Genomic DNA, 15,593 nt, shown 5'->3' with positions numbered 1-15,593 from the left:
CTTTCCAGTCTCCTTGACAGAGAAGAACATGGGTCCAAGCTCAGCGAGCCACCGGCCGTCCACAGCGGTGACGCAGTGCATGTACTCCTTGGTGGTCATCATCAGCTCGTGGTACACCACGTAGTCGGGCGAGTTGCCCAGCCCGAACAGCGCCGACGTGGGGTGCAGGTGGCACGGCATGCCTGTCCGGCAGTTCACGTACTCCCCTATGCCTTTGAGACGAGCCGCTTGTTGGAAGTACGCTGGAATATATTTTAAATCAGATCAAAATTAGCTTATTTCAAATAGATTTAGTTTCATCATCATCATCATTATTAACACGCTGTTGAAAACGAGTCTCATCTCAGAATGAGAAGGTTTAGCTTTAGCCTAATAGTCCACCATACTGGCCCAATGTGGATTGGCAGACTCAATACATATAGATTTAATAAAATTCTCAGGTATGCAGGATTCCTCACGATGTTATTCCACCACCGTTTGAGATACGTGATATTTGATTTCTTTGCTGGGCTCGTGGTTCAATAGAATACGAATCCCTAGCTGTGCTTGTAATTCAATTTTAGAATCCCTTACTGCGCTCGTGTTTCAATTGTAGACTCCCTCGCTGCATTTCTGGTTCAATTTTAGAATTATTCATTCAGAATAGTTCAAATCACATTCATGGTAATCAATAATATTAATTTGTAGTTTGTCATAACAAATACCTTTATTTTTAGTATTATGTAGGTTGATTATGAAACACGGCTAAAACTCATGATGATGATGTGATGCCCGACAAGTTTGGTACCCATACGGGGCCCTTAGTCATGAGCTGGTTCTTGCAACGTGGCATAATCCAAACTCCAACGCGCGCTGGGAGAGGGGTTGAGTGGTGGGGAGTGAAGGTTCTATTACACTCTCCGACGGTTCATTAATGTCATCTTCATTAGACTCGTCTTCTTGTAAGCAAACTGAACTAACATTATCTTATTCCAAGTTTGTTATTTGTGACAATGAAAGAAATAGCGGTTTTCATGCTGTCGGCAGCAACCATCCATACAACCATCATCCATGATCCCGATTAAAATTCGGGTGACGGCTATTTTCTATTGCTTCTCGTATCTTACGAGACATCATCTTTTCCCTTGACAATACACAAACCTTATCAAAACGGCATACTCCGACCTAATATCACGTGAGTTTTAGCCGTGTTTCATAATCAATTAATATGAATAACACTCACGATAGTTTAAATTCTAAAAAAAAATCATGTAGGTTCTAGTATACACCGTAAGTTTTCTTACCAGAGCAGATACATTTCCGCACGGTGTCCCAGTCGGTGCCGCACGACACGAGCGGCAGGCGCTGTGCCGTGAGAATGTCACGCAGTTGCTGACGAACTTCGCGAACCTTACGCATGGCCTTTGCGTGCACGAAGTGTTCCGTGCACCACGCGCTAGAGTAGCTGCAAACAAAGTCAAAGGTTACATTCTTTTTGCACTTTTGAAACGTCAGGTAATATATCGAAGTATTGAGTCGCACCGTCGAATTTTTCGCTACCCACAGGATTCTATTAATAAAAAATTGAAAATTTTGGAAAACTCCCGTAGGTCATGAAATTATTAATTACACTCTTGATCAAGTCATCAATATTATCTTTCAGTGCGCTTTCATTTGAGACCCCACTTGAGTATATTTGCAGACATTCTTTCCCACTTTCAATTTCCAGTACTTCTAAACGGCTCAACCGATTTTCATCAATTATGTCTAAGAACATTCGCCCGTAGGTCACCTTTCATACAAAAAAATTGAAATAGCATCATCATCCGTCCGGGAGCTATAGTGCTACAGATAGACTGACAGACAGACAGACATGTCAAACTTGTAATCACCAACTTCGCTCGTCTCAAAACTTTCTTTTTCTCGTACAACGCTCGCATCGCGGCTAACAATAATTTTTATTTTGCATAATATAATGCATTTTTAATTTATATTTGTGTTATTTTTGTTGTTTGACAACTGACTTGTTTAATTTAACATACAGGAGATTTAAAATATGCTTGCTCTATCCCAATATGGCGGTCGGAATTTACCACTACCCATGTCATAAGAAAGCAAAGTCAAATTAAGTTTCTTACATAAAAGCTATACGCGAAAAATTCTGTCCACCACTGGCGTCCCCTTTTTAACCACTCTAGGGTGGAATTTCGCCTCAAAAAGTAGCTTCTTTTTTTCCCAAGGCCTCTGACCAAAATGTCATCTCCGTACCAAATTTTATCTAAATCGGTACCACGTTATGTACCAATGTTTAGATGTAACTGACAGACTTGCTTTCGCATTTTTAATATCAAATATGGATAAACGTACTTGTTAGACTTCCACATATTGTACAAATGTAACAGTGTGAGGTGGTCTGACTCCGGCACCTGGAACTTCTCTTTGACGGCGTCCGCCTCTTCCTCGCGACCCTGAGGTCGGTAGAACACCGAAGGCACCGATAACATTGATACTGCAAAAATAAATACAACGCATTCAGCATCAATTTGCAAGGCACGTTTTTTAGGATGCAATACGTTATACGTTACACTAGTCAATCAGAGTGCTTCACAGTGCGGTTAATTTTACTGGCAAGCATAACTTTCTGCACATTTTTCTCTTGCAACATAAGTCTAACTGTTCATATATCCTTTTTGTACCTAATTACAAAGAGATATTTGTTTTACCTAAGACAAGTTAATAGGTATATGTATCTCCCAGAGCCCATTGAAATCCGAGAGATCAATAGTTTGATTTCTGTCCTTTGACTTTTGTTGTACATTGGTATGCTTTTCGCTCGTTCGGATGAGATGAAAGGGGAATGATGATAAGTCATATTTAAAGAGATGTCTAATGTTTTTAAAAGTTGTTTTATATTTGTATTTTGCACGGAATTACATCAAAAAAGTTAGGTAGACGCATCGAAGAAAATGCAAAATAAATTACCATGTGTGAGTGATTTAACCTTCAATCAATGGATCACAGAACAGAAAACAAGGCTTCACCTGAAAACCAGCGCCACAGCTCGCTGTGGCATCGTGCTGAGATGGATACCTTTTTTGTCCACGATCAGATTTTTGTATGCTCTGTTTGTTTATTTTATTTTATTACTTGTGTGTGGACAAATAAAGATATTCTATTCTATTCTATTCTAAAACGCTAACGCTCTTTTTAACGCTCTTCTCTTTTATCCGTTTAATGTAAAAATGCTTCATCGATATACGAAAACTTACCAATAATAAGAACTTCAGCACTGCATCCCATTTCGGCGGAGACGATGAGCATGTGACACTGCGGGGGGTCGAGAGGGAACTCCGCCATCTGCCTGCCCAGGGGCGTCAGGGCTCCCGTGCCGTCCAGCGCTCCCAGGATCCACAGCTGGTACATCGAGTTCAGGATTGTGTCCTAAACAAACAGTGATTTTCCTTGGATTTTTGGTGGTTGAACAAGAAGCTGATCTTAAAAGGATAACCATCGGTCAGATCATCACCTTGAAGCGCATATTAGTTGAGTCAACCTGAGGCATATATTGGACGATAATTGAAGGAGTTTATTTTTTCATCACAAATAATGCCGTTAATTAAACGAACGAATCACGTACTCATAATCATAAGTCAATATTTCTTTAAAAAAATACGATTTATCTAGGTTATGATAAGTTATTAACAATTTTATCTGAAATCTTTCGAATTCCTGTGATCCTTTTGTTCCATTCCGTATTCGTTCTATGAATATCATTACAGAAATATTTAAGGTGATATGAAATATGATTTGTTTTTGATAATATCATGTGCTTTTTAAGGTCCAACTGCTGAGTTTTCTGTCAATTCTTCTCAGTAAACGGAAACTGCCTTCCGAATTGTCATTTAAAAGACAAACGTGACGTCTTTTAACTTAACGCACTTAAAATATAAGAAACAGAATTTGAATTTACAGAGATGACTGAAAGGATACTAACAAAGGGCGCTCTATAAGGCAACTTTTCAGTTGTGTGCATTTTAAGAAATTAATTATCATGCGTCTCAAACCGTGAAGGAAAACATCGTGAGGAAACTTGCATACCAGAGAATTTCCTTAATTCTGTGCGTGTGTGAAGTCTGCCAATCCGCATTGGACCAGCGTGGTGGACTATTGGCCTAACCCCTCTCATTCTGAGAGGAGACGAGCTCAGCAGTAAGCTGAATATGGGTTGACAATGATAATGTATGAATGAACCTGTGGGGGTGGATCCATGAAGTGGAAGGCCAGCAGATCCTCGACCCCCAGCGACTTGAGCAGCAGCACCGTGTTGGCGAGGTTGGTGCGCTGTATCTCCGGCACGGTGGCCGCCAGCAGCTCCTGCTGGAACTGCCGCTGCGTGTAGAGGCAGAAGGCCTTGCCGGGGCCCGTCCTGCCCGCGCGCCCCGCCCGCTGGCGCGCGTTGGCCTGACTCACTGGGTAGATCTTGAAATGAAGTTTTTGTATTATTACCACAGATTAAGAAGGAGAAAAGGCCTGAAACACGATGGTGTCGTAGCGCTTCGAAATTCAAAAACGAATACATTCTCGAGAACTTTCAATATTATTCAAGATGGAGTATTTTATATTGGTAATTATTGATTATTGTATTAATTTAAGTAATTAAAGTGTAAAATTTTTAAATACAAATTATGTAAAAAGTTTGTGTATGCGGATGTCAAGGAGACGCGTGGCGTTTGTTTTAAGTTTGTTTTTTTATGGCTTTACTCTGTGATTAGTACATTGACAGTAGTTATTTATGCCACTGTCATGTAATGGGCGAAATTCGTTAATGTACGCCGCCCATTGCCACTTCAGTTGTGAGACTCGTTGATCTACGTCAGTGACTGATACGGATTCTTCCTGATTTCGGATTCGATCACTCCGAGCATAGCTCCCTCCATCACGCGCTGAGTAGCTCGGAGCCTTCTTATGAGACATGTAATTAGCGACCAAGTTAGTAAGAATATGACATACGCGTGAGAAACTACGGGGCACAGTTGATATCAACAATAATGTAATTGACCTCCCTAATATCAAACTTAATAAAAACAATATTAATATTTCGAATAGTACATATGGGTCCGAAATATATCGATTTCCATTAATATGTTAAAGATTTCTTACAAACCTTAATTTAAAAATCATGTATTATTTCAAATTTACCAAACGTCAAAAACACCGTCGTTCATTTTGTGACGTCAAAACTAATTATTAACTAATAGTTTCGTCCAACGCTTCATTTGGTAAAGGAATAGTTAACGTAATGTCATGAAACAGTTGAAATATAGACCATCATGACCGACAGCGTTTAGGCTCGCATTGTCAAATAAATATTTAAAAATTGAAATCTTCATGTAATCACGTCACAAAAAATATGATATTTTTTTCAATCTATGTAACGATAATGATCAATTTAAGACCATTTAAAAAAAAGTGTCAACTATTGCTTACCTGTAAAGCATCCATACCGATCCTCGGATTGTACACCTTCAGTTTGCAGTAGCCGCAGTCTATCACGTACATTATACCGTCCACAGTCAGTGACGTTTCTGAAAGAATAACATAACATAATTATTTGCTCTCGCGGTTTATAGTCTAAGGGGGTAATTGTCTAGAGGCCTAGATAATTACCCCTTTCTCCACCATTGTCTCACCCTAAGGTAAGAAGAAGCATTCTTTTAATTTCACGCACAGCTTGTTAGCTCAGTGGATATGATATCTGCCTTAGATTACGAGGACGTAGAATCGAATCCGAATTTTAATATGAATATCACGTGTCTCAAACGTTGAAGAACAAACATCGTAAGGAAACCTGAGAATTTTTTAAATTCTCTAAGTGTGTGATGTCTGCTAAGCTGCATTGGACCAGCGTGGTGAACTATTAGCTAAACTCCTCTCATTCTGAGACCCATGCTTAACAGTGGGTGGAATACAAGTTGTTTATGATGATAGCAGCTTGTGTCATTGTAAGCTGCTATACATCTCTTCCCAGGGTCACAGATTATAAACAACCAGAGCCCCCACACCGTTTGTGCCTCTGGCTCTACCTCACAGGGCTATGAATGGACGCTCACGCGTATGCAGCGACCCTAACATCTCACCCGCAATGTTGGTGGCGACGATGCACTTCCTCTGTCCCGGCGGCGCGCGCTGGAATATCTTCGCCTGCAGGTCGGCCGGCAGCTGCGAGTAGATCGGCAGCACGGTCAGAGGCGGCGCGGCGTCCAGGTCTGCCAGACGTTCTGTGAGGACCTGAGGGATTATTTATTTAATGACGAGTTAGCTGCCATAACACAAGCATGGCTAGCATGCGTCATGCAAATTAATATAAAAATATCTGACCATTTTTAATTTGGTTTGGTTTTATTTAGACAAATCCTGAACTTACAAATATACGTAACTATAACTAAACTATAATAAAGGTTAAACTTACTTCACAAGTTACTTCAATGTCTTCTTGACCGGGCATGAATATGAGAATATCGCCTTCGTCGGGTTGCAGATGTATTTGAAGTGCCTGAAAACATACATAATATATTATAGAGTTCCTATTGACCTCTTATAATAAAAGGACAAACAATTATGTAGAAAATTTCACTTAAAAACTGGCCAATTTTGCTTTGACAGTTTAGAATTATTGGTATAAAAATTAAACCTAAAGACTTTTAAATACAGTCCAATATTTAATACAATCCTAAATTCAGAGCAATATCAACCTTAAGGATTGAGTTTAAAATTGAGTGCCAAGATGTTGTGTTTAGCACTCATTGAGTGGGGAAGTTTTTTGGTCGCTTATTGTGCATCCACTTTTAATAGGAGGTCGATGAGTAGAGTAGAAAAAAAGAAGGGAAGTATGTAAGTAATGTTCGTGCAAAGGGAAGATTTTTTATAGTAATAAAAGACCGACCTAACAGATAGCCCACCTGATTGTAAGTGGAAAATCATAACAAGGCAACACTTCACAGGGCATGCAACGAACACGACCAAAAATGCCGCTCTGTGTCCGTCAGTATTAGGCCTAGACCTTAGGCCTTGGGCCTCATTTTATCATATCATAAGTCATAGCCAGACTCAAGAGTGATAACTGATCAATTAATTTTGTTCTTTGTGTGTTATCATTTCTAATTAATGTCTGTAAACACTTTCGCAAGTGTAGTGTATTACGTCATTGAACAGTGCACTATAATTTTATGATTACATATTATTATGAGGCACTTAACTAAAATAATAAACAAATGTTTATTTTAGCTTCTAGTATCTACTTATGGAACATAATGTCTACTTATATACAGAAAATATTCCATTTATATTAAATATGATTGACTAAAAGCAAATATTGAGTAAGTAAGTCTTTTACACACTAATGTGTTGAGTTTTCTATTATCTACTGTGCGGTTTTAGTCATAAGGTTCTAGTTTCGAAGCCTGGGTAGCTTTGAGAAATATAAAATTTTTCTTTTCTCCAGATATTGATTCACTAGCAGCTGTAGGGGTGTTGATGGTTCTACACCCCAGTGCCTCTGAGAGTAACGTTAAGCAGTCAGCCCAGGTCATTATATCATTCATCATCATTATCATCATTAGCAGCCGATGGACGTCCACTGCTGGACATAGGCCTATTGCATGGACTTCCAAACACAACGGTCTCGAGCCGCGAGCATCCAGCGACTCCCTGCAACCCGCTTGATGTCCTCGGCCCACCTAATGTTGGGACCCCAACGTCCATCGGCTCGTCGAACTATGTGGCCTGCCCATTGCCACTTCAGCTATATCATTAACATGTAATAATTATTGTTACAAAGTAAAACATTATCATCCTAAGCTAAGCCCGCAAACCAGCGTTGGAGCAGCTGAATGGGCTCTAAATTACCTCACCTACAAGGAGTGAGGACTGGCAGAAACACTAAAGCAGGTCATTAAATAGGATAATAAGTATTCTACCAATTACACACTTGGTTATTCAACTCGTTCCGTAATTGGTCAGACTCAAAACACAAGCCTCAATGCATACAAGAAAGCATCAGTGTGCTCGAGGCTTTATGTTTTACTGTATCACGTTTTTAACATCACAAATAGAGTAAGAGATAACTGTTATGATTGTGTACTCAATGAGTTTAAGGTAAATAGGAAATGTGTGTTTGTTTATAATTGTCTGACGTATGCGCGTATGTGTGATGAGATTATCGTACTGTATATTTGTATATACCTAATAATAATCGTTGTCGACTATTTTGACGGCCTACTTTAGGGCTAGCTGGCCTATTCATTATTTAGGTCTTTATTATAAACCTATTACAATAAACATCAAATCAATTGAGAAATGTCATCTAGCTACTGTATCATAACCACCGGATGACATTTTTATAATTAAGTATAATTTATACCTCCCTGTAGAGTAAATGTATATACCAATAGAACAGTAATTAAATTAAACAATTAACACAGATACACTAGACATATAAAACACAACAGTCCAGCGAAGTAATAAAGTAAATGGCAATGTTTTCAACATTGGATCCATTAGTGAATTGCATGATACAATGTTATTTGCAAATATACGTCTTCATTTTCAAGTAGTGAAGTACTTTATTGGTTTCCATAATGAAAAGAAGAAAATTTATTAAAAAAGCAGATCACACAGAAAAACTAAAAATAAAGCAAAATAAAAAGTCAGTCTGTGATGGCAAAATTATCATTATTTTAGAAAAGCCAAATCATTCGCTACGCTCATCCATCATAACTTACCATAGGTAAGTATGGAAGTCAATTATGGGGTTTGGAACGTGGGAGATAGCAAGTTCTAAGGGATCCTCAACTGTACTAGTATAAACGCATTTTCATATATTGTCTACGGGAATTCCTTAATCCTACGTCCATTGGTCACAAGTCCACGGCTCTGCTGGGAGTTTTCGCTCTGTCAGGAATCCATAGAATGCTAAGATATTCGTCTCCCCTGGCGCAAGAGAGTTAGTTTTGTGGCAACACTAAGCTAGAAACTAAAAAAACGCTAGAAACTAGAAAAGTTTGAACTACAGTAAAGTGTTTAATGTAAAATTAAGCAGCAGAAGATTTCGTACCTAGGGCATATTTTGCGACACGATAGATACCGTTTGCTTCAATCTATTATGATGGGCAAGATTGCAGGCAAAAGAGGAGTAGGCAAAAGAGGAGTAGGAAGAAGTCCTGGCTGCGAAACATAACGGAGTGGACTGGCATAAAGACAGACGAAGAACTTTTCCGCCTAGCCATAGACAAGGAACAGTTTAGAAAGCTGACCGCTGACCTTCAGTAATGGAGAGGCACTCTGAGAAGAAGAAGAATGTTTTTAAAGGTCCGAAGGTAAGTACCTAATTGGTGACTGGAGACATGATTTCTTGTAAACGAGGAAAACGAGGCCCGCGTGGAGCCCTATATAAAAGCGGAATATTCGTCCATGTTTTACTACATCTCAAACATTTTAGGCAGCATCATCAAAATAAATCCCAGGCTTCTAGTTTTGTACCGGCACTCCAAGAAATTATTGTCATATTTTAACCAATTTACAGAAAACTTTGATAAGTATTATATACTTAAATGTTCCTCATGAATCACGCAATTTCTCAAAGTCTATTAGTGAAAAAAAATTACGTTAAGTTACGTATTTAGGTTTCTTATATTATTATGATAATATTATATTATATTACTTCTGAATGCCTGTTGGCATAGGCCTCCTTTAGCCTTTTCTTCGTTCTTTAGTTTTATATAATTTCATCTTGTACCACAGAAAACATATGCTAGTTTGCATCATATACAAGAAATATTAATTAGTTACGTTATAATACATCGCAGCGGTCAGCCCACTCTACAGCCAGCAAAACTTGTAAAGCATTATGAAAGTGCGAACCGCCTCGGGCCAGCAGTTCATTGACACTGCGGGCTAGACTTGCAAAATGCACTGTCTACATTCCTGATAGTCTAAGAGATTGAAGGCCGGTTTTGCCACCATTTTCTAATCGTCGTTATCAACCCATATTCGGCTCACTGCTGAGCTCGAGTCTCCTCTCAGAATGAGAGGGGTTAAGCCAATAAATAGTCCACCACGCTGGCCCACACACGCAGAGAATTAAGGAAATTCTCTGATATGCAGGTTTCCTCACGATGTTTTCCTTCACCGTTTAAGGCATCTGAAAATTTGGAGGTGCATGCCCCGGACCGGATTCGAGCCCACACCCTCCGGAATCGGAGGCAGAGGTCATATCCATTGGGCTATCACGGCTCAATCACCTTCTAATAAGTGTCAGATATGTCAAATGTTTTCCTTGTCACTTGACATAAAGTAAGAAAGTGACAAAACTTACGCGATAACCTTCGATCTTTGGAATTTGATTATACGTCTTTCACTGTTTGGTTACCACAGCATATTGTATAAGTTATAAGCGAATGTATCTTTCATTGGACGTTTAGTCTATATTTCTCTTCACTGGTAGCATGTTAGCACCACAGGTAAGGTAAGACTATTAGCTCTATCTGTAGGTAGGTGTTAAATCAATATTTTAACAATTATCAACTAAACGTCAATACTGTAAACCTAATAAGGACGACTTAAAGGGAAAAAATATGATACCAAGAACTAGGAGAACAGTGCTTCAGAAATTAAGGACTGAGTGACGTAAATCTAAGGATTTAATCTTAAATTAAAGAAACTGACTAGCAAACTTTTTTTTATTTTTATAGCAAAATAAAAAAATATGAGCAAAACAGAAACAATTAGATACGGATGGTTTGTCTACAAGGTTATCGATCTGTGATTCGTAGAATGCATTTACGCATCACTTATTCCCTCCATAAGTTCTTGTACTACATTATCTATTTATGATATGCAATTATCGCACTTATTTCTATGACATTTAGATCCAAGGACTTCAAAGTGAGCTTACGTGGGACAAGACTCGGTCAGTTATAGATTTGCATTTAATTGCGGTTATATTTAGAGGCGTTAGATCTCGTATCTTGGATGTAATGCAACGTGACTAACGTTATTGGTGTTTTATTTGTTTTTATGCAGTTTATGCGACATTTATAAACTGCGGAGTAGCAGAGAAAATAGGGTATAGCAAGTTGTATAACAACTTGTGTTCCCAATTTTTCTTTGTAAATATCTGTTTTGATTATGGATTCTGTTGAGATTCCGGAGGGCATAGGTTCGAATCCGGTCCGGGGATGCTCCAACTTTGCAGTTATGTACATTTTAAGAAATTAATTATCACGAGTCTTAAATGGTGAAGGAAAAACATCGTGAGGAAACCTGCATTTTTCTTAATTCTCTACGTGTGTGAAGTCTGCCAATCCGCATTGGGCCGCATTGTGAAGTTCTCGAGACTTGAGCCTCAAGCTACAAGGTGCGCAGCGGAAGCTGTCTTTTACTTGTTAATAAAAAGATAAAGTCACTTCCAATAATAAAGAAACGTACATGAAAAATGTTATATCCGGTAAGACATTCAATCAATATCAACCACACAGGGATGCTACAGCTTACGGTGTCTTTGGTTAAATGGAAATGGAGAAACTATTGACAGTTCTCAAAGTTTGAGTTTCGACTTACTTGTTTGACAGCGCCATCTACATAGTCCTCGCAGACGTTCTTAGCGAAGAATGTCTCGACGGGGAAGGTCCGCCCGGGGATGGTGAAGGTGGGCACGTTGCCGAAGAATGTGGAGAACTTGGACGAGTCCATCGTCGCCGACGTCACTATGAGCTTCAGGTCTGAACGACGCGCTACCACCTGGAGAATAAAAAAAAATCACTATAACTTAACACGTTCACAGTACAGTAAGTGTGAGGCAACGCGGGCTCACGCCAGTTTCTCCTCACGAGTCTGTGAGTCCAATATGGGCTCATAGTAAGTACTTGTGCATTTTCTTCTATTAATCTAATGAGACTTGTGGGGTGGTAAGATAACTTTGTGTGTTAATCAATGAAAAATCATTTATATCAAGGTTTAATTTACAAATAAATTAAGCTTCTAGTTTATCTATGTGTAGTAATTATGTAATGTATTAATGTAATACGGAAATTAGAATTTATTTAGAACTAGCGGACGCCCAAGACTCCGTCCGCGTGGAATTCAGGATTTCACAAATCCCGCGGGAAATTTTCCGGGATGAAAAGTAGCCTATGTATCTAGACTAAAATCTGTCTCTACTTCAAATTTCAGGTGTTTCGGTTCAGTAGCCGAGGCTTGAAAGAGTATACAAACATTCATACTCTCAAAATCATCAGATTTTTGCAAATCTCGGGAATTGGATTTTTTCGGGATAACAAGTCAAGCCTATGTGTTAATCCAGAGTAAAATCTATTTATCCATTCCAAATTTCAGCCAAATCGCTTCAGTAGTAGCGGCGTTAGAGTAACAAAAATCAATACAAACATTCGCGTTTATAATATTAGTAGGATTTATCGAGAGTAGTCGGAAAAAAATACAGTAGGTATGAAATATGGTTACGGATGTATTCTACAAATTGTCACGGTTAAGTTTTGTTGTACGTTCGTCAGTAAAACATCGTTTGTAGTAGACTTAGTAGTTTGTTTAACAAAACTGTACAGTTAAAACTGCAGGTCTAGCACGAGTTATTTGCATAGCAACAACCTAAAGCTACTTAATCTTAGCGCGTGTTACGCGGCATCCTACTGTATATTATGCGATTAAAATGATAAGTGGATCCTAATTTAAACATTGAGATATAAAAGAGATACGTGTTCGCTATCTGGGTACGATTACGCAAATTTCCATTGGACAATGAAAAGCTTTTCATCTCATGCGTATTGAACGTTCCAGCTGTCAGCTGTGTGGAGGATTGGATTGTTTGCCGCTCCGATACATTTCCAATATAACCCATTCATCCTTGAAGACACTGTAGTCATTTCATTACATTCCATGAATTTATATGGCAGACAGTTATTTAATACGTGGCAGTGTCGTAGCATGCCTTAGAGGGGCATATCAAAATTATTTGGGAGGCCCAATAGACGAGCGGCAAATCCCAAAAAAATTTTTTTTTTTTTTGTAATTTCTGCTGTTTTTTTTTTACCCCAGGAAGCACCCAATAAGTAATATTGTTGATTATTTTTGGGCCCCATATCATTGATACGGTAGATACGGCGGTAGATACGCCTCTGATACGAGGAACACGCCATTGGTAATAAGTAGATCTACTGAACTGATTTTGAAAATCCTTTTACAAAATAGAAAGTCATGTTATTTGTGAGTGTCATAGGGTATATTTTATACCCGTATTATCACGGGAACGAGAACTATGCGCGTGAAACTGCGGGGCGTCGACTAGTAGAGAAATAATTTTAGAAGTAAAGTTGCCTTCAATATAAATTGATTCAACTTTTTACATTACGTGCATTTATAATGGAACTCACAAAAAATTGTTTTATACAGCACAATGGTAGGTTTCTTTGTTCAAATTGCAGTATTTGTCAGACATTTTAGTCACCCACGTAGATTATACTTTACTTTTTACTTAGCTACTAAGTTTTAGTCATTACAATATTGACTTTTTCTTTTATGTATATACCTTAAGCTTTGTCCTTTAAATGGAATTTGTTATTGTTCATGTTGTTTTTGTATTATAAATAAAATTTAATTCGGGCATTCAGGGCAAAAGGAGTAAAGTTTATTGAACCACTAGATGCCTTCTATACAGAAATATGTAGCTTTCATTTTTTATAGCTACCTAAAGTTCTGAAAGCCAAATGATGAAGTAAGTAGGGAAGGTTTTGTAGTGATTTCACTATTTTCCACATAACTTAAAATATAAAATGTAAAATTTCTACACACACACTACATCGGAATCAGATGTGGTGTGTTCGCAATGTAAATACCTAACGAGAGATAAATAGGAAGGATAGTACTTCATTACGAGTAGTGACAGGTGATTTAAAACTTGCATTCTACAACATCATTCACTACAACAAACAAACAATAGACAATAATACGTAGAATACAGTTACTTCGCCTACAAACGTTCTGTTAACATCAATATCACGGTAAAAGCTAAAGTTCTGATTAATAACAGATGACACAGCATCATTACGGTTCACGTGAAACACGACGTTATCTGCACGAAGCACGCGACGTTTATCCCAAACCAATAGATACCCAATGGTCCAAATAATTGGGTCTCTTTTCCAATAGCAATTAAATTACGCTTCGCGTGCTATATGTGATATGAAAGTTATTAACGATCGTTGGATATAGGATGGGGATTTGATGACTCGGTTTTTTAGAATATTTGCCTTAACTAAACCGTTACCGTTGTTCATATATGGATAGACATTTACATCTCTAATCAAGCTTTACAATGTTTATTGAGATTTCCATAAACAGTGTAGTTTTTTGCTAGTATTAACAGTACAGTAATAAACACACTGTGTATACTGATATTCATATCTAATCTCAGTATCAAGAATGAGATCAGTTAATAGCTGAGTTTATACAAAAAAGCTTACGAACTCAATTGAACTGCAGTTCATTCAGAGTTACTGAAAATAAGCATCACAAAAAAATACGTGAAAATAGAGGTTTCCTAAAACAGTTTTTCACTTTTAATGTCTAGTAGAAAAACTCTAATAAACTATGGGTTGATAACGACGAGACAAACTGCGAATCCTGATTGCAAATTATGAAAACTAATTCGTGTTGCGGTCTTGAATACAAATTACGAAAAGCGATTTGTGTTCAATCGTTGGTGACCCTTTGGTCAGATGATCTGGTGTCTAGACAGTAGACAGTTGGGGACGTCGCGACGCTGTGTCGTAAAGATAAGGTATGGCGTCAAGTTTGGAAAAGAAAGACAAATTAATTAAATTTGGACGAAGCAATTTCGTTCTACTTCAAGGAGGACTCTAAAAGTGATGATGACGATATAATACTGTAATTTATCGTTCAGCGAGCTATGATAGAAGTAGGTAAGCATTGTCTGGTGGGAGGCTTCGGCCGTGGCTAGTTACTACCCTACCGACAAGAGATATAAGGTTATTGGCATAGTCAAAACGACGTAAGTTGAAATGACAGTGGAAGCGAGATTGCAGTAAGAGTCACGGCAGGTGAAGCAGGAAATTCCAATAAGGGGGACGGACCATAGGCAAGTAAAGGATATACTCGAAGCATAAAGGAAAGTGTCTAGTTGAGGAAATCTGAGAACCAGGTATGTTTTAGAAGAATTGCTTTCGTTAAAGAGTATCCTACAATATAATCTTTTAATATTTACAATCACAAGAATAATAAAATACTATTTTAGAAGAAAACTTTGATTGCCAATCACGCGATATCACGACATCTCTTTATTGGCCATGCGGCCAATCACGCGACATTGCGTGCAAGACCTCACCTAACAAGTTTGTATCGATCGCACAATGGCCACAGAGGAGTGCCGCGTGTTATTCTCTTTGGCAACTCGGACGAAGATAAACCTGTAGTAAGCTTGCATTATTATTCGTTTGTTGTGCGTTAGCAAAGTCAGTTTAACTACTCGAGCTTCTCAGTATGTGTGATACTCCAGAAACATCTACGAAAAGATCTAGTGATGTTTT

General features: G+C 38.3%; 1 protein-coding gene across 2 annotated transcripts in view; it reads right to left on the bottom strand.

The window, feature by feature from the left end:
• The window catches only part of LOC112049702 (pre-mRNA-splicing factor ATP-dependent RNA helicase PRP16), a 95,839-nt gene that overhangs the window by 5,016 nt on the left and 75,230 nt on the right, over positions 1-15,593 (bottom strand). For both annotated transcript variants that reach the window (XM_024087704.2, XM_024087705.2), the window contains 9 exons: positions 11,596-11,775; positions 6,449-6,532; positions 6,117-6,267; positions 5,467-5,564; positions 4,231-4,458; positions 3,249-3,420; positions 2,347-2,488; positions 1,284-1,444; positions 2-242 (listed from right to left, as the gene is read on the bottom strand). In XM_024087704.2, coding sequence (XP_023943472.1) covers positions 2-242; positions 1,284-1,444; positions 2,347-2,488; positions 3,249-3,420; positions 4,231-4,458; positions 5,467-5,564; positions 6,117-6,267; positions 6,449-6,532; positions 11,596-11,775 — 1,457 coding nt within the window. The remainder of the gene's footprint in view (position 1; positions 243-1,283; positions 1,445-2,346; positions 2,489-3,248; positions 3,421-4,230; positions 4,459-5,466; positions 5,565-6,116; positions 6,268-6,448; positions 6,533-11,595; positions 11,776-15,593) is intronic.

Source organism: Bicyclus anynana, chromosome 15 (genome assembly GCF_947172395.1).
Source record: "Bicyclus anynana chromosome 15, ilBicAnyn1.1, whole genome shotgun sequence".
NCBI lineage: Eukaryota > Metazoa > Arthropoda > Insecta > Lepidoptera > Nymphalidae > Bicyclus > Bicyclus anynana.
The sequence above is the reverse complement of the archived record's forward strand: the minus strand, read 5'-3'. Positions and strand labels throughout refer to the sequence as shown.